Source organism: Zootoca vivipara, chromosome 13, assembly GCF_965207765.1.
Source record: "Zootoca vivipara chromosome 13, rZooViv2.hap1.1, whole genome shotgun sequence".
In the NCBI taxonomy this organism is placed as follows: Eukaryota; Metazoa; Chordata; class Lepidosauria; order Squamata; family Lacertidae; genus Zootoca; species Zootoca vivipara.
In genome coordinates, this window is record NC_142596.1 from 43,556,342 (window position 1) to 43,580,794 (window position 24,453).

A 24,453-nucleotide genomic window follows, 5' to 3' on the forward strand; every position below is an offset into this window, starting at 1 on the left:
AGCAGGTGACAAGCAGCTGGCAGTGAAGAGGAGGACAGGAGCCAGGGGGCTTTCGTCAGTGGGCCCCTGCTGTGGTATGGGCCTCCTGTCAAGTGTCCAGTCACGCTGACCTTTAACATTGGCCTGGATCAAAGGGCATGTGGGAGGCGGGAAATGGCAGGGGCATTTTATTTTCTCTTTGCCCCAAAGAGCAACCTTCTTGAATTTGCTGTTGTGAATGGACATTATTTATTTATGAAAATCTAAGCCTGCATATGCTAGTTCAAATAGGGCAGGCAGTTGTTTGAACTTCAGGAAATGGGATAACACAAAGTGAAAATAGCCTCGAAAGCTGAACTTGATGTCCTCTGCTTATGTTTTAGGTGTAAAAAAATGGTTCCTGCATCAAAGAGGTTTACAATACATCGGGCTTCAAACGTACTCACCTTGTCCTTGAAACGGTTCGCAAATTTCAGTGGTGGCAAAATTACAAAGGTAACACAGCGCTACAACTGGATTGGATTTTATAGCCCCAGATATAAATATTGACACGTTAAAATGCATTCTGCAGCCTGGAAGCAAATATTGTGAAGGACGATATAAAAATGGTTTTATATCCTACTAATAATGATACAGCACAGGAACAGCAGAGTATAGGTTTAAAAGCAACACAGAATGTACATATAGGTACCCTGTTTCTCATATTTTAAGACATACCCATAAAATAAGCCATAGCAGGATTTTTAAGCATTCAAGATATATAAGCCATACCCCGAAAATAAGACATAGTGATAGGCGCAGCAGCAATGCCGGCCGTGGCAGGAGGAGGAGGAAAAAAATAAGACATCCCTTGAAAATAAGCCATAGTGGGGGTTTTTGAGGAAAAAATAAATATAAGACATGTCTTATAATATGAGAAACACGGTATACATCTTTTTGTCCAAGTTTCTAGAAACAAAAGTTGCCTTCAGCACAGATAGTGGACACCTTGCCCCACAGAACAGAGGGGGCCACATTAGAAGCCCAGCTCCAACCTGCTACAGATGATACTTTGAAAGGTTGAAAGAGAAAATGTCTTGCAGAACACAGTGAACTACTAGGTATAAAAGGGATAAGGCAGTTTCCCAAGTAACTTGGTCCTGAGCTGTATAGGGCTTTTTATGTTCATACCAAAACCTTGTTCTGCTGAATTGAGAAAAATGTAAGTGTTTTTCCCCCTTTCATTTCTGTTTAGGAGGTGAAATACCCTGAGTATTTGGATATTCGGCCATATATGTCCCAGCCAAATGGAGAGCCAATTATTTATGCATTGTATGCTGTTTTGGTACATACTGGTTTCAGCTGTCATGCAGGACATTACTACTGCTATATAAAGGTAAATATTATTTATAAGAGTAGCGATACAAGAGGAAAAAGGAATGGGGAGGGAAGAGGAATCAACTGTCTGCTACTGGTTACATAAAACTATGTAATGTGGAATTGTCACTGCAGGAGAGAATTCTGGGAGGGGAGGTGCCAACTAGCAGTGGAGGGAACCTTGCAATCACCTCCTCCCTCAGATTCAGCCTAGTGGATTGGCTGCTGGTGGAAACAGTTCTGGGAATGGAAGAACTAATCAGCAGCTGATCCCAGTCCGGCTGATGGAGGGGGCTCCGCTCTGTTGCCTCTCCCTTTAATGCAGCCAGTTTTTTAAAAATAAATTTTTTCCATCTAAGGATTTCTTTTCCTTTTCTTTGCACTGAAGTCTTTGTTCAGTGTGTTTGCAGGCAGGCACTTTTTGTGATATATTCCTCCTTTGGCCCCTTACCGTAAAAAGGTTGTTCTTTATCCCTCTTTTTTTGTCCTTTTGAAAGAGGCCCATTGTTGTTGCTTTCTAGATGGGGCTTCTCTTCTGCACTACTGAGTCTTAGCACTACCCAAAAACCTCCCATTAATTTCACAGCACCATAGAGTTGTAAAGGAGCAAAAGTCCAGCTAGTCCAACCCCCTGACCAAAAGACAAAGACAAGCCTACCTATGCAATCTGGATCACAGTTTGCTGCAAAGGAAAGAAAGTGCTTGTGGAGCCGAGAGCTCCAGAGGACTCCCAGCAAGTAAGTGTGGAGGGACAATGTGTTGGCAATGGACTGTGAAGCCTTGGGTTCAAATCTCCACTCAGCTGTGAGACACTTGCTGATTGGCCCTGGGCAATTTCCTCTTTCTTTCTTTCTTTCTTTCTTTCTTTCTTTCTTTCTTTCTTTCTTTCTTTCTTCTCTCTCTCTCTCTCTCTCTCTCTCTCTCTCTCTCTCTCTCTCTCTGCCTCCCCATCTGAAATCCTGGAGAGCTGCTGCCCGTCAGTGTAGACAATACCAAGGTAGATAGATCATGGCTTGGTATACAGCAGCTTCCTATTTTCCTGTGTACCTGCCTCATAGATTTGTTGAAAGGATAAAATGTGATACCCCCATGTATACCTTTCCCAATTCATTTTCAGAATAAAATCAGGGGCAGACTTACCATTAGGTAGACCCATGCCAGACCACTTAAGCCAGAATTAAGGAGGTGGCAGTGAGGTGTTAGAGGGCAGAGCTGTATCCCCCAAGCTAGTCTGCTGTCCTCAGGTTACTATCCCATTGCCAGTTAGATTCAATTGCCAATGTGGTCAGCTTCGGTATTGGGGGGGCGTGTTTCATCTTTCGCCTCAGCAGCAAAATATCTTAGGCCAGCTCTGGGTGTAACACAAAGGTAACACATGCTAAGCTAGGTAGGGGAGGCAGATTAAAGGATGGACATGTTCTCTTCCTACAGAGACATCTCAACAGTCCTTTTGCAGCCCTCAGCTGCTGCAGAATACTTGCATGTTGTAATTTTAGTTGTTTGCATCTGTACTAGATGCTTTTCCATCCCCCTGGGCTGTTAGGAGGCCATTGCACCAGGACAGAGTGTCAGGGATGGTTTCAGCAACTAAGAAAAATGTTGTCTTCCATGTCATGAGCAAGGCCCCTAGCAAAAGCAAAGGGCTGTTTTTCAGGGTAGTGCTTTTCACGTTATGTTCCGGGGAACTCTAGGGTTCCTTGGAAGTTTATTAGGAGTTCTTGAATGAGAAGTTTATTAGGAGTTCTTGAATGAGGAGCTCAGCAAACAGCGGACAACTAGGACATACTTCCCTGAAAGACAGTTTGTCCACCACTATTTATCTTCTCTTGCAATGTCCAACCACAAGTGTGTGCGGGGCTATACTTTCTGTTGATGCAAGACAACTATGAAGCTCAGTAGGCCTGTGACTTAGAATTTCACATGATCTCTGAAGCAGCACCCAGAAACATTTGTGATGCATGAGGGGTTCCTTGGAGGATGCAGATCTGAGAATCTGCCACCCTGAAAGAAGAGATGGGTGGAAATAAGTGGTGTGGGTTTTCTGGATATATATTTGTATTTACTAAATGTCTTCATGCAAACATAACACAACATTACAGAGAGAAGACAACACAATTTCAGTAGAGTCGAGATACAAGAGTGTTGATTAAGCTATAATGTTGAGGTCATCATACAAGCCAGGGACAAGGTGTTCAACAAACAGTTAAGCATGTGTTTGAGGTGGTATCAAGTTGTTTTCTTTAGTAGGTATGCAGGTTTTCTGGAAAATTTTTGAGTTGGGAAATTTTCCTCTGCAAATTACTGGCCAATTTGAATCAGAAAATGTTCTGATGCCCTAGAATGTGACTTAATTTATCATGCTTATTTTACTTTTACTTAATAAAAGTAAATTTAAATCGCTTTGACTGCGATGCTTGCCTAGTATTTATTTGCATTTTATTTTCCTATTATTTATTTACAATTGGCATCTGTTCATTATTAACATTGAACTTATGAAACAGATTTTATTTTTGGTGGAAAAATGAAGCACGGGGGGGGGATTTCACCCTGCATCTTCATGATGCCAGGAGGTTGTGATTTGTGTTGTTCCCTAGTGTCACTACCATCTTGTGTGTGTTTTTCAGTGGGTTGTATCCACCTAATAAATTGTGTGTGTTTGTGTGTGGAGGGGATGGGACTTCCCCAGCCTCCCTTCCTTCAATCCCTCTGGAAAATATTTAGGGGTGGTGTGCAGGGGGTAGATGGAGAGGAGAAGTTTTGCAGAAGTTGTTTTGTGTGCAGTGATTTAGTTGTATACAGCTCAGTGTAGGCAAGGATCAAGCGGGCTAGAAGATGCTGCAGGCAGGCTGGAGCCCAGTACTGGACCTCTCCAAGAAAGGTTGAGGGCAGGCTGTCCCTTAGAGATCCAACAGCACTGGGAAGGTCAGTGATTCGGATCCCTGCATTACCGGGCTGGGCTGGTAACAAACTGAGCCACAGGGGTGAAAGGTGCCTGAGTGAAAACAAGAGGGCATTCTAAGTAGACTGGTAATGACTTTAAACAAATGTTGTCTGTCCTGATAACAAACACAGCTTATATGTATTCAGATCACTTTGACCACCATGCTTTAGAATACATTTCTGTCTGCGCTGTTGGGGGGTCAGTGTTATCCTAGAACTTCAGAAGCATCCTGCTGTGGCGGTACATGGAGAACAAGGAGCGTAGGTGTTTTGTACTCAACACCTGGCTGGCATGCCAGCAAATCAGACGCTGCTCACGTGGCCTTCTTGTCTCATCGCTTGCCTGCCTGTTGCTGCCATCCCTGTCGCCAACTGGGAAACCCCGCTGCCAAACACTTGAGACATGAAGGGAAAGCTGCACAACCTCTTCTGTCTCGGGCAGTCACCTGCTGGAGGTGGTGGGGCAGCAGCAGCAGTTGCAAGACTCTGCATTCAGTTTGTCAGTGTGCCATGTGCAGTTGGTGTGCAGACATGGAGTGAACATTCTTCTATATCGGGTGGCAGAAGTGGGGTTTGGAGGTACTGGTAGATCTCTGTGTGTTTGATAGTAGGTCAACAAGAGTCTCTTGACTATCAGCAGCAGGCTTCCCCAGCCTAGTGCCGTCCAGTTTGTTTTAAACTACCATGCCCATCAGCCCCAACAAGCATGGCCACTGGTCAGGCGTGATTTAAGTTGTAGTCCAACAACATCTAGAGGACATCAGGTTGGAAAAGCCTGCCCAGTTAACAAAAGCAGGTAGAAATGCACATTTTTAAAAGTTTATTTTAAAGATTTTCTATAAAATATAAATTGTTTGCCGCTCTGGTTTTGTGCTGGGTTTTGTAGTAACTCAAGTGCAGATCCTGGCTTCTTTAATTCATTGTGCGGCTCATGGAGTACACAATGATTCAGATAGTTGGCTGTACTCGCCACCGTTTTACATCTGGTTCTACCACTACAACCCCCAGCCTCTATTTCACACCTGGCTCCAATTTGTGGACCTTGAGATTCTAGTGAAACAAGAATACTAAACAAGGTCGCTAAAGCTTGAAGTCTGGCCACCACTGCTCTATAATTCATTTTCAGCCTGAGCTGTAGCATAAGGAAATTTGACTGTTGTTGAAGTAATACAAGGTTAAGGAATAATTGTAATTGGAAGGTGACTGGGTGAAAAGGGCCCTGTTCATTGTAACTGTGTGTATAATCTTATTGCTTTCTCTCTGAGCAGGAAAAAGAAGCAGCTGTCTGTTGCTTGGATACACAGGAAAATCCTTGTGTTGTGTTCCCCTTAGCCGCTTCCTTGCCTTGAAGCTGGTTGTCATCTCTTATTGATTTTCTGCAGTAGTCTTGCCTCTGCCCAGATTCCACAGCCGCCTCCACAAATTTCAGCTTCACTTGGTTTTCATGTTCCTGGTTCAGTTGAAGGTCGGATTCTACAGAGTGAGGGACCACCTTTCCCAACATGTGCTTCTGTGGGCCAGACCCTACTCCCTTGTATTTTCATTGCATATCAGCCACGTGGAGTTGGGCCTTAATTGTCATAGCCACAGGGCTGTGGAATCTGTCCTTGATGTGGGTTTAGAACTGTTCTTCTGGAAAGGGTATAAAATTCACTTATTCTGGAGTTCATTTGGTTGACTTGGTGGTAGCCGTTTCTAATTTGACAGTTGTTGACTGCTAGATTGCTGTTTTTCTGTGAGCCTCCTCACGGTGTGAAAAACTGGTTCCTTAAGCCAGGAATGGGGAACCTGTGGCCTTTTAGATGGTGCTGGACTCCTATTGATCCCAGCCAGCATGGCCGGTGGTCAGGGAAGATGGAATTGAACAGCTTCTGAAGGACAACCAGTGATGAACGAACTGTTCATACGCAAGGGCTTGCTTTCACACACCAGAGATTAAATGGAAGATTCTACATTTAATATTAAACCACAGTTGCCTGTTATGACCAGACATGGAGAACTCCCATGGTTTGATCCTGGCTTGTTTGAACTAAGTAGACTTCAAACCAGAATACCCTGAATTTGAGCTTGACAAGTAGCTGTGGTTAGTCAATCAGAAATGAATGCCTCTAATCTCTTTCTCCTGATATGTGGTCTTCAGCTTGTACACAGAATCCAAACCAGCTGCATTGTCTTTTTCCTTGACTAATACCAGTCAGTAAAAGCAATAATTCATAAACGTCATTATACAGTTAGCAGGGTATAAAATTAACCTACAACAATCTGTGGTACCAGTCTAAACAGAGTTTAGGAATTCTTGGACTAGCAAGTTGAGAAACTAGGACTAGTTTCTGTGGCAAGAAAAATCAGTAGGTTTTTTTGGACTGGTGGCACTAGGCCATCTGTCTGGCAATAATACCAAGCGAAGTAACCCCCCCCCCCGTTAGCAAAATGGACTCCAATTTAAAATGCTGACATGCTTTAAAATGTACATTTCTTTTTTGGGGGGTGGGGAGGATGATTTATGCCAGACGCCTAGGAACTTCTAAAACAGTCTGAGATGCTGTTTTGTTAGTAAAATTAGTTGTCAACTGCAAGTCCCAGGATGCATTTATTTCAGCTATTGAAATATAGCATCCAGCAGTATCTTGGATGAAAAATATTTTTTGTTTCTTGTGGTGATAAGCCTGAACAGTTTCATCCTGTGTAACTGCCCATGTCTTGCCTTTATACTTGATCATGTTTTTAGCTTAACTGATTGTAGCCTTTAGTTATTTTCCTTTTTTCTGATTACTACTTCGATCATTTCCTACATAGTGACATGCCTTGAGTATCTCATCAATGTGCAATGTGGTGGACTCCATTCTTAGCAATAAAGATCTCTCCTGAGTGGTGTAGTCACTGTAGGCATAGCCACTTGCAGGCACACACACACACACACACACACACACACACACAAACTTGTTCACAACCAGCCTTTCCCCCCTTGTGGTTATAGAATAGAATTATAGAGATGGGAGGGACCCTAAAGGGTCATCTAATCCAACTCCCTGCAGGGTGGCCATCTTTGTTTAGGGAAGTGGCTCAACCTGGGCATGTGAACAGAGGCTGTGAGCAGGGGCTTCCTTGTAGTTACTGCTGTTGCTGGAAAATGTACTGAGGTTTTAAAACTGTGTAAGCTGATAAATACACAATGGGTTTTTATCAAAACAGGAAGGGCAAGGCCTCTGCTATTCCCTCGAATTTTTGGACTCGTTTAAAGGGGCAAAAAACAAGAACTCTGAAGGTATGTTATACCTGGCAGAAATGAATGAAAGAAGCCAGATTTGTCTCAAATGGTGAATTCTTTAAGCTGCTACATCTTAAACATTTTGCACCAAACCTGTCTGAAATGTGGGCAGTGTGTGGCACTTAACACACAAATAACCCTCTCCGCCAAATTTCAGACAGTTGGGACAAATCTTAGTGGTTTTATTAACATAATAATGTCCAGGCTTTATAATGGTAGGATGTGATACTGTCTTGTGCCTGTAGTAATGTGATCCTGCCCTTGTGGCGTGGAATAATTTGGGAGGACTAAATGGCCCCTATGGACTGTGATAACTTCAGAAACGTCCTGTTTTATTTGTTGCACTTAAATTCTTCCTTTTCTCCAGTGAGCTTAAAGCAACGTATGTGATTTTATCCTCCTAAGAATTCTGCAGGTAGGCTGGGCTAAGAGAGAGTGACAGTCACAGCTGACTGAGGATTTGAACCTGGGTCTCCCTAGTCCAAGACATATGTGCACTGCTGCACCCAACTTCCTATGCCTTTCAGTAGGAACATACCATGGACCCTCCAGATGTTGCTGCAGTGCAGTTTCCATCATCCCGTACTGATGGGAGCTGAACCCAGCAACATCTGGACAGCCACAGGTTCTCCATCCCTGCTACGGACTTCTAGCATAGATCTTGCTCAAAAGGAAGCCTTCTCTAAAACATGAATCCTATGGGAAATTGTCTCTCTTCCCACTTCCTCCCATTCCCATTGCTAACCTGCCAAACTTTACATTATCTCCACATTTAACTACTAGTAGTACAGCAATATGGCGTGCTTATTTCACATTTCCTCCACCAGAGGGCAGGCTTTCTCTTGTTGCCTGGTCCCGAGAGTGCCATTTTTCAATTAAGATTGGGACATTTTGTTTCTAAATACCATAAATCCACTTGATGTTTGTGCTTTTCAGTTCCCTGTCCCTATGTTAGAATCTGGAGCATATGAAATCAACCACTTACCTTGCTCAGAAGCGTGAGAATTTATGAATATAAATTATTCAGTGTATACTGCTGGTGGAATTTTGATGCATGAAATTAAGTACATCACACTGGGAGACCTCAGTGGATATGATGTATGGTAATACTAGGTGCACTTAGCAGCTTTGTTTATGTTGATAATAGGGTACAGTTAACAATTATGTCTATTACAAGGTCTTACAAATTATGTGGATGCATGGAGCAAAGAAGTTGGGGCGGAAGTCATGCCAAAACTTGAATGCATTATTTGGGGGCAGAAGAGAGATTATGGTTTCCTGGCATATTATAAACAGTCTACTTATGCTCTTTACTGTCCATTAAAAATATTTAGGAGATTGATGAACTCTTAGCCAGCTTTTAACTTTTCCACTTTCTCTTTCAACTTGGCATTCTGAAAATTGTGGTCTCAAAGTGCCATCAAACACGCAAATTTCTCTTCCTGCTTCTGGGCTTCGTAGAATGTCTGCTGGACATGATACCTACTATGCTTGCGAGATGGAATAATTTGGGGAAACTAGCTGGCCAACATAGGCTGGACTGCTTCAGAATTTGGTCTACCTTCCTCTTGATATCTCCGGAATTAAATCCCTTGCTCCTCAGCTGTGTGAACTTTCCCCAGGACCTCCGTTCCATTTTTCAGGCACTTCTTTTGGTCCTGCCACCATCTGATATGGTGGGCAGGTACCCTGGCAGAAGAAGGCCTTTTCAGTTGTGGCACCAAGTCTTTCATGACCCGCTGGGTTTTTAATGGAAAGGAGATGTAGAACTGTGTTCCATTTGCGATACGGTGACAGGAAATTCCAAAAGTCTGGACGATGCCCCCCCAGCGATTTCACATAGATGTTAAAGACCACAAATGGGTGTGAGCAACACCCGGTGGGAAGGATGGAACCAGAGTCAGAACTGGCACAGGAGCTGAGCCAGGGAGCGCAGGAGATGAATGATCTTGGAAGGGAGCTGTTAACCCAGCAAATGTCCAGAAAAGACATAGAGACTGCCAGCTCCATCTCTACTGTGTCACTGCTTGCAGTGGCGTCTTTTTCCTCCTCCCACATAGACCCTTCTAAATAGACCCCTGGTGATAGAGCTTTCTTGGCAACCAGATGAGTGTTCCTCTGGTGACTTTGGGACTTCCCATTAGCTCTATTGCCACCTTCGCTCCTGAGGTCTAAGTTTGGTGTTGGAGAAATTGGTGATTAAGGCCGGACGTAAAATGGGGAGACAGATGAGGTGTCTCTTAGGCTGCCCTTGAACTACTGTGGGTTCCTGCTGGTCTTCAGCTGGAGTAAGGTTATCTGCCTCTTCCTCTGCAGAGGTCTCTAGGATGTGTGTTAGATGGGATCCTGCCACTAGGGAATAGAATAAAACTTTGTGGGGCAGGCCTAGGAGGCCTGCAGCACCACTTCCAAGAAGTGCCCACCATTCAGTTCCTTTCAGCCACTTCCTAGAAAGGCACTTCTAGAGATATTATTGCCAATGATATTGAAAGTTGCAGAGGTCCATCAAAATAATACTATTTATATGCCGCTCATCTGACTGGGTTGCCCCAGCCACTCTGGGCGGCTTCCAACAATTATAAAACCGTGGTGAGACATCAAACATTAAAAAGTTCCCAATACAAGGCTTATTTCATATGTCTTGTAAAAGTCAGATCTTTGTTTATTTCCTTGACATCTGATGGGAGGGCACTGAGCTCCTAGTCCACCAAATGTTTTCTTATGCTTCTATATTTGTTGGAAGCTGCCCAGAGTGGCTGGGGCAACCCAGTCTGATGGGTGGGGTACAAATAATAAAATTATTATTAGTATTATTAAATGTTCCTGGACTCTAACTTCCATCAGCCTCAGGCAGGGGGTAATGGGAGAGGTAGCCTTTTTTCCTATAAACCGTTTTGAGGTGTGTGTTTGTTTGTTTTACGATCAAGGGGCATATAAATTTCATGAAATAAATAAATATCCAGCAACATCTGGAAGGCTGCCAGTCCCTCATTCCTGATCTAGATAATCACATCGTCCAAAAAATTCCTTGAGATGTCACTGTGTGCTGGACTGCTTCAGAAGCACTGCGTAAAAACTCTGCCATGTTGTAACCAGTTGCAAAGACGACAATAACGTTTTCTTCTTCTTCTTTGCAGGCCAGTAATGGGCAGTGGTACCAGATGAATGACTCCACCGTCTCAAACAGTGACATCAGGACTGTATTGAATCAACAAGCCTACGTGCTTTTTTATATCAGGTAATGCCAAATGCAAGTTGATTTCCCTTGCGCTGTGCTTCCATCATTGTTAGTTAATGCCTAAAGCCTTTTGGTTTTTGAGAAATTATTCCTAATTCAAGGGCTGAAATCTGGGCAGGCAGAAATCTACCGGTAGAAATCTGGGTGGTTTGCCATAGATCGGCAAGTGTCTCCGACTACCAAAGATTGTAGCAACAGCAGGAGCAAGCAAAAATGTGCTGATTTTTAAAAATGTGCTGATTTCTCCTTCCTTACTTGTCTCTAAAACACATGTGCTAACTGCTGTCTTTCTCACCAAGCCTTCCTGTAACTCTGTTGGTATCTGAAGAAGTGTGCATGCACACAAAAGCTCATACCAATGACAAACTTACCGGTAGTTGGTCTCTAAGGTGCTGCTGGAAGGAATTTTTTTATTTTGTTTCTGTTGGCCAGTGTTAGTACGGTATATCCGGTTCAACCACCTTAAAGACCACAATTGTGTACTTGGCTCCAGTTGGTAGACATTGGGTTTCTAGTTTAAAAATAAAGATTTCCACAAAGTTGAAGTTTGCCCACTCTTGGCTTAACTTAAAGCAGGGGTCAGCAACCTTTTCCAGCCATGGGCCAGTCCACTGTTCCTCAGACCATGTGGTGGGCCAGACTATATTTTGAAGGGGGAAAAATGAACGAATTTCTATGACCCACAAATAACCCAGAGATGTATTTTAAATATAAGCACACATTCTACTCATGTAAAAACACCAGGCAGGCCCCACAAATAACCCAAAGATGCATTTTAAATAAAAGGACACATTCTACCCATGTAAAAGCACGCTGATTCCCGGACGTCCACGGGCCGGATTGAGGTGATTCGGCCGCATCCAGCCCACGGGCCTTAGGTTGCCTACCCCTGACTTAAAGCCTTTTAGCCAGACAGTTCTAGTCACTGGATACAAATACCCTTCTGCATCTGGCACACGGATTTGGGGGGAGCTGGTTCAGGCAGAGACACAAACCGACCAGCATTTGCTGTTTAGCCAGTTGGGTAACCTAAATTGGTTGACATCCCTCCTCAGTCATTATGGGGTGTTGCCTTGCAAGGAGTGAAAGCAATCCTGCAAATAAGTCAAAAGCATGTTATCTGTCTTCCCTTTTCTATTCTTTGGGCAACTTCTGTAGCAAGTCTGCTATGGTGTTTTGGCAGCTGCTGCTAGCCATAGCAGTGTGGTGCAGTGGTTAGAACGTTTGACTAGGACTGAAAGCATGAAAGACAAATAAGTCATAGGAGCCCTAGGGAGCATTTCATAGTAGAAATAGGTTTGTGAAAGAAAGAAAAGAAAAGAAAAGAAATTTAGACAACAAATGTGGATCAATATGTCTTTTATTTGTTAGGTCCCATGACATGAAAAATGGCGGCGAACACATTCATTCCGTTCACACTCCTGGGCAGTCTTCTCCTCGACCTGTTATCAATCAGCGGGTGGTCAATAAGCAGACTGCGCCAGGGTTTATTGGACCACAACTACCCCCTCACATGATTAAGGTACTTCTCTCTTCTGAAGCCAACAGCATAAAGGTAGCAGGTTAGGCAACAAGGGTTTACTGAAATCTTGTAGCTCTGAAAGTTATTGTAACTGCTCTGTGCCTCTTTTTGCAATCCAGGTGAAACACCTGGGAAACGTTGCAACATTTACAGAAAGTTTGCTCTCAAACAAGTACAATTGTACCTCGGCTCCCAAACTCCTTAGGAGTCGAACATTCCGGCTCTTGAATGATCAAAAACTGGAAGTGAGTGTTCCGGTTTTTGAACATTCTTTTGGAAGCCGAACTTCCTGCAGACACTCAGAAGTCGAATACTATATTTTGGAAGTCGAACGAACTTCCAGAACGGATTCTGTTCGACTTCCGAGGTACAGCTGTAGTGGAAATCTGGGTTTTTGATACAACAAATTATGTACGTTTGTTGCTCTAATGCAGGGATAGAGGATCTATTTCAGTCTGAGGGCCGCACTCCTTTCTGGGCAGCCTTCCAAGGGCCGCATTACCAGTGGGGTGAAGCCAGATATGAAAGTGGGCGGAGAAACAAATGTAAATTTTGCTGTAAGCTAGTTTCTACACAGGCTTCGCTTTCTCAGAGGATTTCTTTTTCATCATTGTAGAATTCGAATCATTTGAATGGAACGGCATCCCTGAAAGAAACTCCCAGCAGTTCTGTGGCAATTGCTAATAACGTCACCCTCACCAGGCCATCCTCTGCTCCTCCGGCCATGTCTATCCCAAACTGGACGATGAACAGGCCTACAACCGCAGCCACTCCCGACCCTTCCAAGAAGCAAAAAATAACCATCAGTATTCACAACAAGCTGTCCGCTCGCCAAAGTGTCTCTCACGCCAGCTGTACCTTGGACAACCCCAGCAAGCCTGCCCCGTCCTCGACCATTTCCAGCCCTTCTGCTGTGCAATCTACCTCAAGCGCACCTGCCGTGTCGGCTCCTAACCAAGTCCCCAAGCAAATGCCTCCAAGCGAACCTTGCTCCACGTTGGTAGTGAATGGCAAGTCCAAGCTTAACCCGAGCACGTTGGTCCCTTACGGGGCAGAATCTTCTGAAGACTCCGACGAGGAGTCCAAAGGACTGGTGAAAGAGAACGGCCACGCTGCACCTCTCAACGGCATTCTAGCTGAAAATGCAGCCAGCGCATTGGAGGGCACTTGTTTGTCGTGTCACAACGCCGAGAAGGAGGCTCCGCAGCACGAAGCGCCGAAAAACATTACTGTTGTTGTTTCCATTAGTATAAACGATGCCCCTAAACAAAACGGACAGATATGCAACGATTCCACTAGCCAAGCAAAGCCTGCTAAATCAGCCGAAAACCCGTTCTCCAAAGCAAATGGGTTGCCTGGGAAAGTGAGTATTTTTCCACTCCAGCTTCTGTGGCTCAGTGCAGGTGTGGTACCAGCTCCCTTGAAACCATGGCTTGCAAAGTCTAAGGTGTCACCTTGAAGTCCCATGATGCAACAGTGTTGTTGGAGCTAGGAGGGTCTGAGTGTAGTTGGGGCCTGGATGAGAGACGAGACTGCCTGGGAATCCTGTGCACACAGCTTTGTGTTCTATGGAAGGAAGGCTGGATACAAATAAACTTGGAGCTGTTGATAGCAAGACCCATACACTTTTCCTTCTGCACTGTGGCATGAATTCTTTCTCCCCTCTCCTTTTGTAGATATTACCTGTGTTTCGGCATTCCATGATGCTAACAGTGGCGGCTAGCACTAATCAGTTTCCCTCTTAACCGGGGTTTGTAAATCCACTTCATATTCCAGCTGGGATGGGAGTCCTGGTGTAACCTTAACCATGGTTGGCACTGGTGCAGACAACCAAGGCTAATCTAGGACAGACAGAGGTTATTCATGCTTGCTGGGGAATGAGCATTTCTGGGGCCGCTTCCCAGATTCCAAACCACCATTTCATCTGCATCAGACTTGTGGCTTATAAGCATGGCTGTGGGGATACCCCACTCTGTATAAGGCAGCTACTTAAACTCTTTTTGCTTTTTCTAGTAGGTGTTTATTGAGCATGGTTCCTTGGTGGGAGCCAGTCTTAGCTAGTACGCCTCTTACCTGTGTGAGAAAGGAAGGCTCTTTGTTTCTCACAAGCACTTAAAGTAGTTGTTAGCCCTATTGGTTGATACTGCATGCTAACCTTATTTGTTTTCAATAATAGGGTGTGCCTACAACTTTGCCCCCAGTCCCTGAAGACAGGATCTTAGACTCTTTCAGATACAATCAACTGAAAACCTCATCTGGGGAAATAAGGTAAAACACATGTGCTTTTCCCAATACACTTTCTTTCAGACACGTGTGTTTTCACACAGTATATTGCCGATGCCTAGTTCTGTAGGATCTGCAGCCGTTTGGAAATAAGTGCAGGGTTTGTGGAAATCAGAGCTTAATCTTTGGGCTGTGCCTTCTCTTCAGCAACATCTGGTGTTGTGCACCTTATGCTAATATACTCCAGAAAGTGGATCTATATAATGGTCCTGAAATCAGTCTAAATAGGATCTCTCTTGAGATTTCTAAAGCTTGGGCAACATCAAGCATTTAAAACAGGGATGGGGACCTTTGTCTTTCCAGATGTTGATGCACTCCAACTCTCATCAGGCGCAACCGATAATGGGCATTGCAGTCCAGCAACATCTGGAAGGCCACATTCCTGATGTATACTAGTGACCCAAAGACTTCATTTAAAGACAGACTGTATTCCGTGACTAAATAGAATTGTATGAGCTATGGTAGAACAAATTCCTTCTTGATTGTGGCAAGCTACCATCTTCTTTCATTCCCTTAAGAACACAAGTCTTTGGAGCATTATACCTTGTGGGATTTAATGTTCTATCAACAGTCGTGCTCCAAGGCAGATTTCTGAAAATTCTGATTCAGTGTAAGATTGGCCCAGCCAGTTAGCACATCACAGTAAACTTATAAATGGGAACCGGGGGGGGGGGGAGTTAAATGCAGTGTTTATTGGTTTTTCAAAAACAGCATTGTAACAATACGTAGAGCAAACATGAATAATAAAGGAAAATGAAAACATAGAAGCAAAGCATGCAAGTTCATAATATAATCAGAAAATTAGACCTGAACCATAGTTAATAGTTTACCATGATTGCCCCTTTCTGGTTTGTTTTGAGGCTCCCATTTGTTCTGTAAGGAAACAACCCAACCCTCTGGGTTAACATTATGTCCAAAGCAGGGATTGTGTTTGTTCCACTCAATAAACGATGATCAGTAAGCCGGGGGGGGGAATAATCTTTGCTACGTGTTGTGGTTTGTTGAGGCAAAATAAAGCATGATCCCTGGTTTAGACATAACACTAAGGTAGGGATCACAGTTAGACATTACCTGTGGTTTACTGTACATGTGAATGAAGTTACTGTGTCCACGCAATAAAAGAGTTCCTAAAACCATCTTGGTACATGTACTTTATATTGTGACTCTTATTCTGCTTTGAGAGAAGTGTTTTCCAGACGTTGAAAAAAGTGTGAAGGTATATGCAATGTTTGCTATATATTTGTTTTTCTGGTCAGTGGCATCTCTCTCTTTCTCATATGCAGTGGTAGTGGAACAGAAAAAACAGAAGGCCCTTCTGAAGAGGGAGCAGCCAGTACTCTTCCCAACAACATCCAGATTCATTTGGCCCCTTCAGACCCCGAGATCACTTCTACGACAGAAGACCCCTGTGAAAGGACTGTTGCCGAAACAGAGAGCACGCCTCTTGAGAGTGATGGGCAGCATGACCTTAAATCCAGTTTGTTGGGAGCAGAAGAAGACTTCCCTAGGGAAGGTGACGTGGAGGACCATCCTGAAAAGATGAGGGGACCAAAAGAAGGGAAAGCAGCTTGGGAAAAGAGCCCTGACCCTGTCAGGGGAGCAGCAGAAAAAGGGGCGCAAAGCCCCCTCCTTACAAGGTCCGACGGTGAATGTAATTCTCCAAAGCTTGCCACTGTAAACGTGGCAGAAAAATGCCAAGAAACACAAGACAGTGTGGAACGCTACGAGGATGTCCCGCCTCCTGATGAACCTTCCGTTACAAGGCTGGACCCCGTTGGAGGAAGCCAGTGTCTGAGGGACAACGGCAGATTGGGAGAGAGCAGCAGCAGCAAACAGTTCAAAGGAAATACAGAAAGGCAAGAATTGAAATCCCATTCGCCCCTTAAGGAAAAAATATGCACCTCAAAAAAAATAGACAAAGAGCACTACCGTTCCAAAAGGAAGCGCTCTGAAAGTGAGGAGGAGGAAGAGGAGGAGGCAGCAGTGGCCCCCCGGGGCCAGCTGGAAGGGCACCACCCCAAGAAGTGGTGCTCCTACAGCAGGGAGAGAGCCAAGCAGGAGCACTACCGGCGAGAATACTACAATGCAAACTCTTACAGATTCCCATGCAGCCCTGATCCTGAGAGGGGCATGGGGAAATATCCCTCTTACGGGTCTCGCAGCAGAGGCAAAACGGACCCTGAACGGAGCAGGCATTGCTACGGGAAAGGGGAGCAGTCATGGAGCAAGGAGCGGTATTACCAAGATGGCCCAAGGAGATGGGAGAGCTGCAGGCCTTACGGCTACTACTATTCTTCCCACGGCCCCAGGTACAATCAGGATAGGAAATTCACTCACTGCGAGAGAGACTATAGCAAATCAAGTCATGTTTACAGTAGCCCGTATAAATACGATCATCATAAAAGCAGGTGGACTCACGACCAGGAAAGGAAGAAGAGGTGCCAGAGCCCCGAGGGGAGCGCGACCCCCCCGGAAAAGAGGCACTGGAAGCTCTCGCAGAGTGAGTCTCTCGAGGAACAAAGAGGGCGGAAGCACAAGAAGTCAAAGAAGAAGAAGAAGTTGAAAAGCAAACACAGAGAGAGAGATTCCAGGTTAGTGCAAAGTTGGTGGGGGTGGGGGGAAGCCAATGGCAGGAGCCCAGGGCTATACCCAAGTACGTTCTACTTAGAGTTGACCAGCTGAAATTAATGACCCGCCATTAGCCATGTCTACTAATTTCAGCGGGTCTACTCCTTTACTTATTTTAGAGCATTTGTAGTCCTCGTCAGCCAAGAAGGCTCCTAGTGTGGCTTACCTAGCAAGACAGTCCCTCCCCACAGGTTTGCAATCTGGAAAGCACACAAGAGAGGGGGTGGAATCAAACTCAGGAACCAATTCTCAAGGCAGTTCTTACAATGACCGGCTGGCACATTCCAGTGGTAGGAGGTGCTGAGCTTTCCTCTCTCTCCCACAGAGGCAGTCTAATGGAATGGCTGCTTCCCCATGGCTGTTGTCGGGGAGGAGGCTTGAGTATGACTAGCGTTGGGTACACACCCAGCTCTAGTAAAGCTTTATGGTCTCCCCCTCCCCTCACCATTGCTTATGACCTTGGAATGGGATAGTTGGGAACTGATTTGCCACTTCTTGAATTAGCTGGTACCTGTGTAATGTGGTGGTTTCTGAGGTGCCCCGGCATTTTATTATTATTATTTTTAATTCTACTGTTTTTCACTTGGAAGGGGCCATAGCTTCCTTTGCACATGGAAGGGGCTGCGGATTCAATCCCCAAGATCTCTAGTTGAAATGGGTCAAGTAGTGCTAGCTATGGGAAATAGCGCTCTCTCTCTCTCTCTCTCTCTCTCTCTCTCTCTCTCTCTCTCTCTAATCCCAAAGAAGCAATTCTGGCCAGTGCATACAATACTGAGCTAGATGGAGCCAGCGGTACAATTTCGTTGGTGTACAGAAGCATCCTATGTTTCATTCATAAACACTTTAAAATCCACTAATAAAATAAACGAAGCTAATCTCAGGTCCAGAGTGTATTAACAGATCAGCTGCCCAAGGCGGGCTTGAAGAGGAAAAGCTTAAGCTGGCTGTGGCATGAAAGCAAAAAGGGGGCCTTTTCTGCTTCCTCTTGGGTGGGGGGGGCACACTAAGCTCTAGGGCAGGCACCCCCAAACTGCGGCCCTCCAGATGTTTTGGCCTACAACTCCCATTATCCTTAGCTAACAGGACCAGTGGTTGGGGAAGATGGGAATTGTAGTCCAAAACATCTGGAGGGCCGAAGTTTGGGGATGCCTGCTCTAGGGCCACAGCAGGAAAGGTCCTGTTTCTTGAAATGGAATCCTCCACTGGATCTTTAGCAGAGCTTAAATTGCGGTGGGGGAAGAGGATTGATTTAGTACACTATGCTCCAACGTGCAGCCCAAGGGCCACAAGCAGCCCTCAGCAACATTTGACAGTGCTCCCAGCCCTTGTGCTGCCTTCCCAAAGGTGGGTAAGCTTTGGGAAGGAGGCATGAGGGCTCTGGCAGGGTCCTAGAGTCCTCCCGCCTCCTTCCTAAAGCCTAGTTAGCGCTTTCCCAGTTTCAGGAAGGTGGTGTGAGGGCTCTACAACCCTGCCAGAGCCTCGCGCCTCTTTCCGAAAGCCCGCACCTCACTTAGCCGACTTAGGGAAGGCAGTGCGAAAGCTGGTGGGCCTCAGATTTTGGCCTCAGATTCCCTGCCCCGCATGAGAAGGCAGTGTGTGACCCATGGGTTCCATGTTGAAGTACTTGCAACCCACTTGGTAGGAAAAGTTGGGCCACCCTGATTTAGTGCCTTTACTAGGAAAGTGACTAGAACTTTGTGGTGCTAGAAAATTACACTGAGGATCGAGTTGGAAGTTTCACATAAGCCATTATTTATTTGCTTAATAAACAACTCTTCATCTGAAGATTACAGGGCGGTTTACAACATAAGAACACAAAGCGCACAACAACAACAACAACCACCCCCAGTGGAATAACTTTGGATACAGTTATTTCTCAACCCCGGTCCCCCAACTGGAAAATAGGAATAATCATACTCTTCTTCCCCGGGGTGGGAGAACAAAAGCAATAAAGATCATATAGTGTGTCTTTGATCCCAAGGCAGCAAACAACAAGCAGGTCATGTTACAGCAGATTGAGCTGCGTGTGAGCGGTTGCCATGAGCCTCTCCATGGAGGGAATGCCCTCCTCTAGGTGAACAGCAGCAAAGGAAGCTGCCTTATCCTGAGTCAGACCATTGGTTCATCTAGCTCAGTATCGTCACAACTGAGTGACAATGGCTCCTCAGAGTTTCAGACAAGGATCTCTCTGTGCCCAGCCTTGAGATGCCAGGGATGGATGCTGGGACCTTCTGTATTCAAAGCAGTATCCTACCACTGAGTCATGGCCCTTCCCTAAGTTTCCTTGCCCATCCACTAACTTGGATGTCTTTAAAGGAGGATTAGACTACTTGGTGGATCACTGGTCATCTTGCATTCTTAAGGTTGGTTCCCTTTCCACATTACCTAGTGAAAGGTAAAGGTACCCCTGACCATTAGGTCCAGTGGTGACCGACTCTGGGGTTGCGCCGCTCATCTCACGTTATTGGCCGAGGGAACCAGTGTACAGCTTCCGAGTCATGTGGCAAGCATGACAAAGCCGCTTCTGGCGAACCAGAGCAGCACACACAAATGCCGTTTACTGTTTACCTACTGTTTACCTATTTATCTACTAGCACTTTGACATGCTTTCGAACTGCTAGGTTGTAGGGAGGCTCAAAAACCAGTCAGAGCAGAAACTCTGAAATCACTCTGTCATGATGAACTGGGTAGGATTGATGTCTGTGCTCATTTACGTGTGTGTGTGTGTGTGTGTGCGCACACACACACACACACACACACACACACACACACACCAGGATAAGTGGGAGGAGTGACCCACTCAGGACACTTTCCTCTTGGTTGAAGAATCTGTTGCCTTCCAGGAGCCTGCATTGTGGATTTTCCCGTTAACTTGCTTCTGCTTCCTTCAGGTACCACCAGGATTCGGACCCATCTGTATCCAGCTCCGAGGCCGAGACTCACAAGCATAAACATAAGAAGAAAAAGAAGAAGAAGAAGAAACGCGCAAAGAAATCGGAAGAGCGTGCCGAAACGTCAGCTTCTCGTCTTCCCAAGCCGACCGGCTTGGAAACCAAGAATCTCAAAGCATGGGAAATGACTGAGTCTTCTTTGGAGGCATGTAGGAAACAGGGCAAGGGCCCCCAGGATGGAGAGACTGTTTGCCAGAAAACCAAGAGCTTAGAAGGTAGCAACAGAGAGAGCTGCTGCCCACCTACAGATCATAACGTAGGTAAGACGCTTGGAGGGGGATTTCCATGTGGTGTCTGTAGAGCAGCCTTCGCTTCCATGGTTTTGGACAAGCACCCCCAGTGGGGTGGAGCTGATGACAGTAGCCACCCAAAATCCCTGAAGGATCCCCACACTGGCAGAAGTTGCTGTAAAGCAGCTGTCCCTCCCACTCCCTGGTAACCTCTGGTATCCTCTTGTTTTGTTTTATTACATTTCTATCTCATATCCTCTCAGAGGAGTTCAAGACATAGCATGGCACTGTTCCCCTTCCATTTTATCCTTACAAGGATCTGTGTGAAGGTAGGTCAGGCAGAGCTTTCCACTTGGAAATGGCCCTCCCTGGTCCAGCCTTGTAGCCACTATACCACGCTGTCTGTGAGGTAACCTCTAGCAGGCATTCCCACCCATAAGGCTTAGTGGTCCTCCCTTTCGCTTTCATAAACCTAGACAATTCATGACAGCAGTTTGGGAACCCAGAATCATGCCAAGGCTGCTTTGTCTGCGCTGCCTCAGAGCTCCCAGGCCAACCACAGGTCTGTCCCAACATGTCACCAGCTCCCCAACTTCTATATCCAAATAGAAAATGGCTGCCTTCCTGACAAATGATTGCATCAAGGTCCTATTTAACCCGAGAATCAACAATGCATGTTTCATTATGCTGCTAATAACCTGATGTAATCCTGAACTTCCTCAGGTGGCTTCTAGGAACATAGAAAGTTGCTTTATACTGAGTCATACTCTTGGTCCATCTAGCTCAATATTGTCCACACTGACTGGCAGCGCCTGTCCCTGGCTTCAGACAGGAGTCTTTTGCCAGCCAGGAACTGACCCTGGGACCTTCTGCATCCAAAGCAGATGCTGAACCACTGAGTCTGGTGAGCATGGTTTATTAGGGATCGTTTATAAAACCTGCAATGTTTCCTAGGTGCTGTACAAAGAGTTTAAAAAATGAAACAGTCCCTGTCCACAAGCTTGCAGGCCAATGAATATGTCACAAAAAGAGGGAAGGAATGGGAAAACCAGCAAACTCTGGTACTAATATAATTATGATGACAAGCTTGAAAGGAGACATTTCAGGGAGGGGGTGGAGCCAAATGGCAGCTGGTCTCTTAGCCAGATTGATGGAGAGTGGTCCCATTTCACTCTCTGCTGCTGATGGCTCAAGGAAAACAGGAAACAATTCGAGGGTTATTCAGTGCTGGAATTGTCAGTGATGCAGTTGTTACAGCTTGCTTGTGTGACACAGCACCACAATTGTGCTGTGCCAATAAGGAACTAGATAAGAGCTCATCTCGGATCTAGGCATCCAAGAATAACCTGGTTCTTGTCTCTTCTTTCAGATCCAGAGTGTCTGCTGGAAACCATCCCTCCACAGCTCGCAGTATATTTATAAACCGAAAAGCGATTAACTCTTTAATTCATAATTGGTGCTTCAGAAATACTGTACAGAATTTTACCATTGAAAGAAACCCTTTTTTTTAGTTTTTACCTTGAGACTTTTTTTTAAATTACCTGCAATCCAAAAAAACAAAAAAAAACAAAAAAAAAACGGATGGAAACTTTCTACAACTGCTGAACATCATAAAATATACCCTGGAATAGAACATCTCAAATGCTGCTTAGTTACAGACTCAGGTTGATTGTGTTATTCATGTGATGTTGCTCCAAGTCTACACACCTGGTGCAAAGGGGGCGAGGAAACCACAGAATTATCAAGCTGCAACTGATAGTCTCTTATTTAATTTAAAGACTTATTTAAAAATTTCACATACAACTAGAATTTTTGCAAGAGCTTCATCTGTTTTTTCTGTGATGTCTGCTACTAGAAACTCGATCCATTCCCTCCCACCCCGTCGGATTCCAGTCTTGGACTATGTGAAACATGCCGTTCGGACTCTTTACCAGTTTTTGAATGTATCTTAGAACACGTTTGAAGACCCCTCACCTGCTGCGGCCACTCCCATGGATAGGGCTGTCTCTCGGCCCTGCAATGTCGCCAACCACCTGCCAGCTGGCCATTTTCAGGGCGTTTGAATGGGCAGGCTTGTCGTCTCCCCCATGAACTTTTTAAGGCTGGTGCAGGGATGTCTCTGGCAGATGTCTGCCCCCTCTCCTTCTGTCCCTCCCACTACACTCTCTCTTGCTTGGTTTCAGTTTTCCTCCACTGAAGGCTTCTGCCTTTGGCTCTTTTTCACTCTGTGGGGCTTCCTCTTTCCTGTTCTATGCACTTTCTCTCACTCTCCTTCCCCTACTCTCCCTCTCCCCCCCCCCCATGTTTAGCTTCTATTTCCCTTGTCTCCTGTCTCTTTGCCTCTCCTTCATTCCACCTTTGGCTCTTGCAGCTGCCTGCCCCAGCATCTGTTCCACAGCTCTTTCAGGCGCCCACAGATGATGGCAGTGGCGGCACCGGGTCCCCCTGCATCGTTCCAACAACAGCCAGCAGGAGCCATCCTCATACATCCACTATGTTTTTGTGTTTTACTATAGCGTTGCTTGTCTTGACGGGGTCTCAGTTGTCTGGTCCTTGTCCCTTCAAAAGTTTCTAGTTACAGACACATTCATACTGTGATTTAATTTTTTATGATGAATTGCTATCAAACTGTGATACACTTAATTCACTGGTCCTGCATCAGGAGACGGAGTGGGGAAAACTGTATTAAATACAGTTCATCTGAATAATCTGTCTGGTTTATACAAGCTGTGTTGTTCAGAGATGTCTAAAGTTTGATCTTTTGTTTTTTTAAAGATAAAGCACTTGCCCCACTTGTAAATATATGGCATGTAAAATTTATATAGTATATAAATACAACAAGTCAAAACAATGTTGCTCAATGTACACGTTTCCATCTAGTGTGTAGCGTTGTTTTCATTTTGTTCTACACCAATGACTTTTAACGAAGTTTATATTCTTGATGCTCTCTACTCAGGCTGCCTGCTCATGGTGGTATTTGTATATCCCCAGCTAAGGGTAAATCATTTAATGTAATAACTACTCACTTATTGTATAGTGTGTGTGTCCTTTGGTTAAGTGATACAGCAGCTGTATATTTTATTCAAGAAATTACACTCTGGTTGATGTGCCATTGCTGCAGTCGCAGAGAGCTAGCATCTTGGCTGCTACAGGATCAAGTTTTTGAAGCTTGTGTTCTTGAACTACCACTTCATCATCCTTGCCCGCTGGCTGTCTGGGGCTAATGGAAGTTATGGCCCTTCCAGTTGTTGGAGGACTACAGGTTTCCCACCCCCGTTTTAAAATAACCCTTCAAGTGCAGAGCTGAAAATGTGGATGTCGTCAAGATATGCCAAAGGAGTTGGGAGTAAAAAAGATTGTTGAAGAGTTTCAACCCTCAGATGAGACATCACTGCTGAAAAAGAGGGTTGGGGTATATTGTCTGACAGGATGTACATCTGATTTAAGTACAATTACCAGTGCCATGCCTATGTCTGCGTGCTCAGATGTAAGATTGCCAACAGTACACAAGTGACAACCTGCATTTATCAAGGGACACACTTGACGACAAAATGCCTCTGGGTCCAGGCGCTTGGAGTGTGTATATTATAGAAAACACTTGGAACTCAAACTTTTATTTTGGAGAATGAAGTTCCCTCTGCAATGCATTTTGTTAACCAAATACTTGCAGTGGATTTAAAACAGGCATACAAGATTACCATAGATATTTGTATAACAGTTTATAGATACAGAATAATCCATGCAAATTCATTGGCATACGAGAGTAACAAACCTTCAAAATCAATAATACACAGATGTACAGTATATACATTTAACTGTCAATAAGAAACATTCTTCAAGAAAATATAGAAAGAAAGGTGGTGAGCTACAGGTCAGTTTGCAGCATGTGGTCTATAATGGCCTGTGCAGATGTAACACTGGTTCCTTGCTTGCCAACAGCCAGCACACTTTCTCCCCCTCAACCAGAGCAGCATCAGTGTTAATGGAATGCTAACATTTCCACTCTCGAAGAGGAAATTGTGGGCAGAGGAGAGAAAGAGTGCTTATTGCTTCTGAGG

General features: G+C 44.9%; 1 protein-coding gene across 4 annotated transcripts in view; it reads left to right on the forward strand.

Annotated features, from left to right (window-relative positions):
• The window catches only part of USP42 (ubiquitin specific peptidase 42), a 37,860-nt gene extending 14,610 nt beyond the window's left edge, over window positions 1-23,250 (forward strand). The window contains exons 9-18 of one of the 4 annotated variants that reach the window (XR_015946787.1): window positions 363-474; window positions 1,214-1,354; window positions 10,681-10,781; window positions 12,153-12,303; window positions 12,920-13,666; window positions 14,480-14,571; window positions 15,870-17,177; window positions 20,106-20,425; window positions 21,178-21,299; window positions 21,765-23,250. Coding sequence is in view for 3 of the 4 variants with exons in the window: in XM_060282817.2 (XP_060138800.1) it covers window positions 363-474; window positions 1,214-1,354; window positions 10,681-10,781; window positions 12,153-12,303; window positions 12,920-13,666; window positions 14,480-14,571; window positions 15,870-17,177; window positions 20,106-20,421; window positions 21,178-21,252 (3,043 nt within the window). In the remaining variant the exon portion in view is untranslated. The remainder of the gene's footprint in view (window positions 1-362; window positions 475-1,213; window positions 1,355-10,680; window positions 10,782-12,152; window positions 12,304-12,919; window positions 13,667-14,479; window positions 14,572-15,869; window positions 17,178-20,105; window positions 20,426-21,177; window positions 21,300-21,764) is intronic. The other 3 variants (XM_060282817.2, XM_035132224.3, XM_035132225.3) reach the window with 3 other exon arrangements.
• Window positions 23,251-24,453: the final 1,203 nt, after the last annotated feature.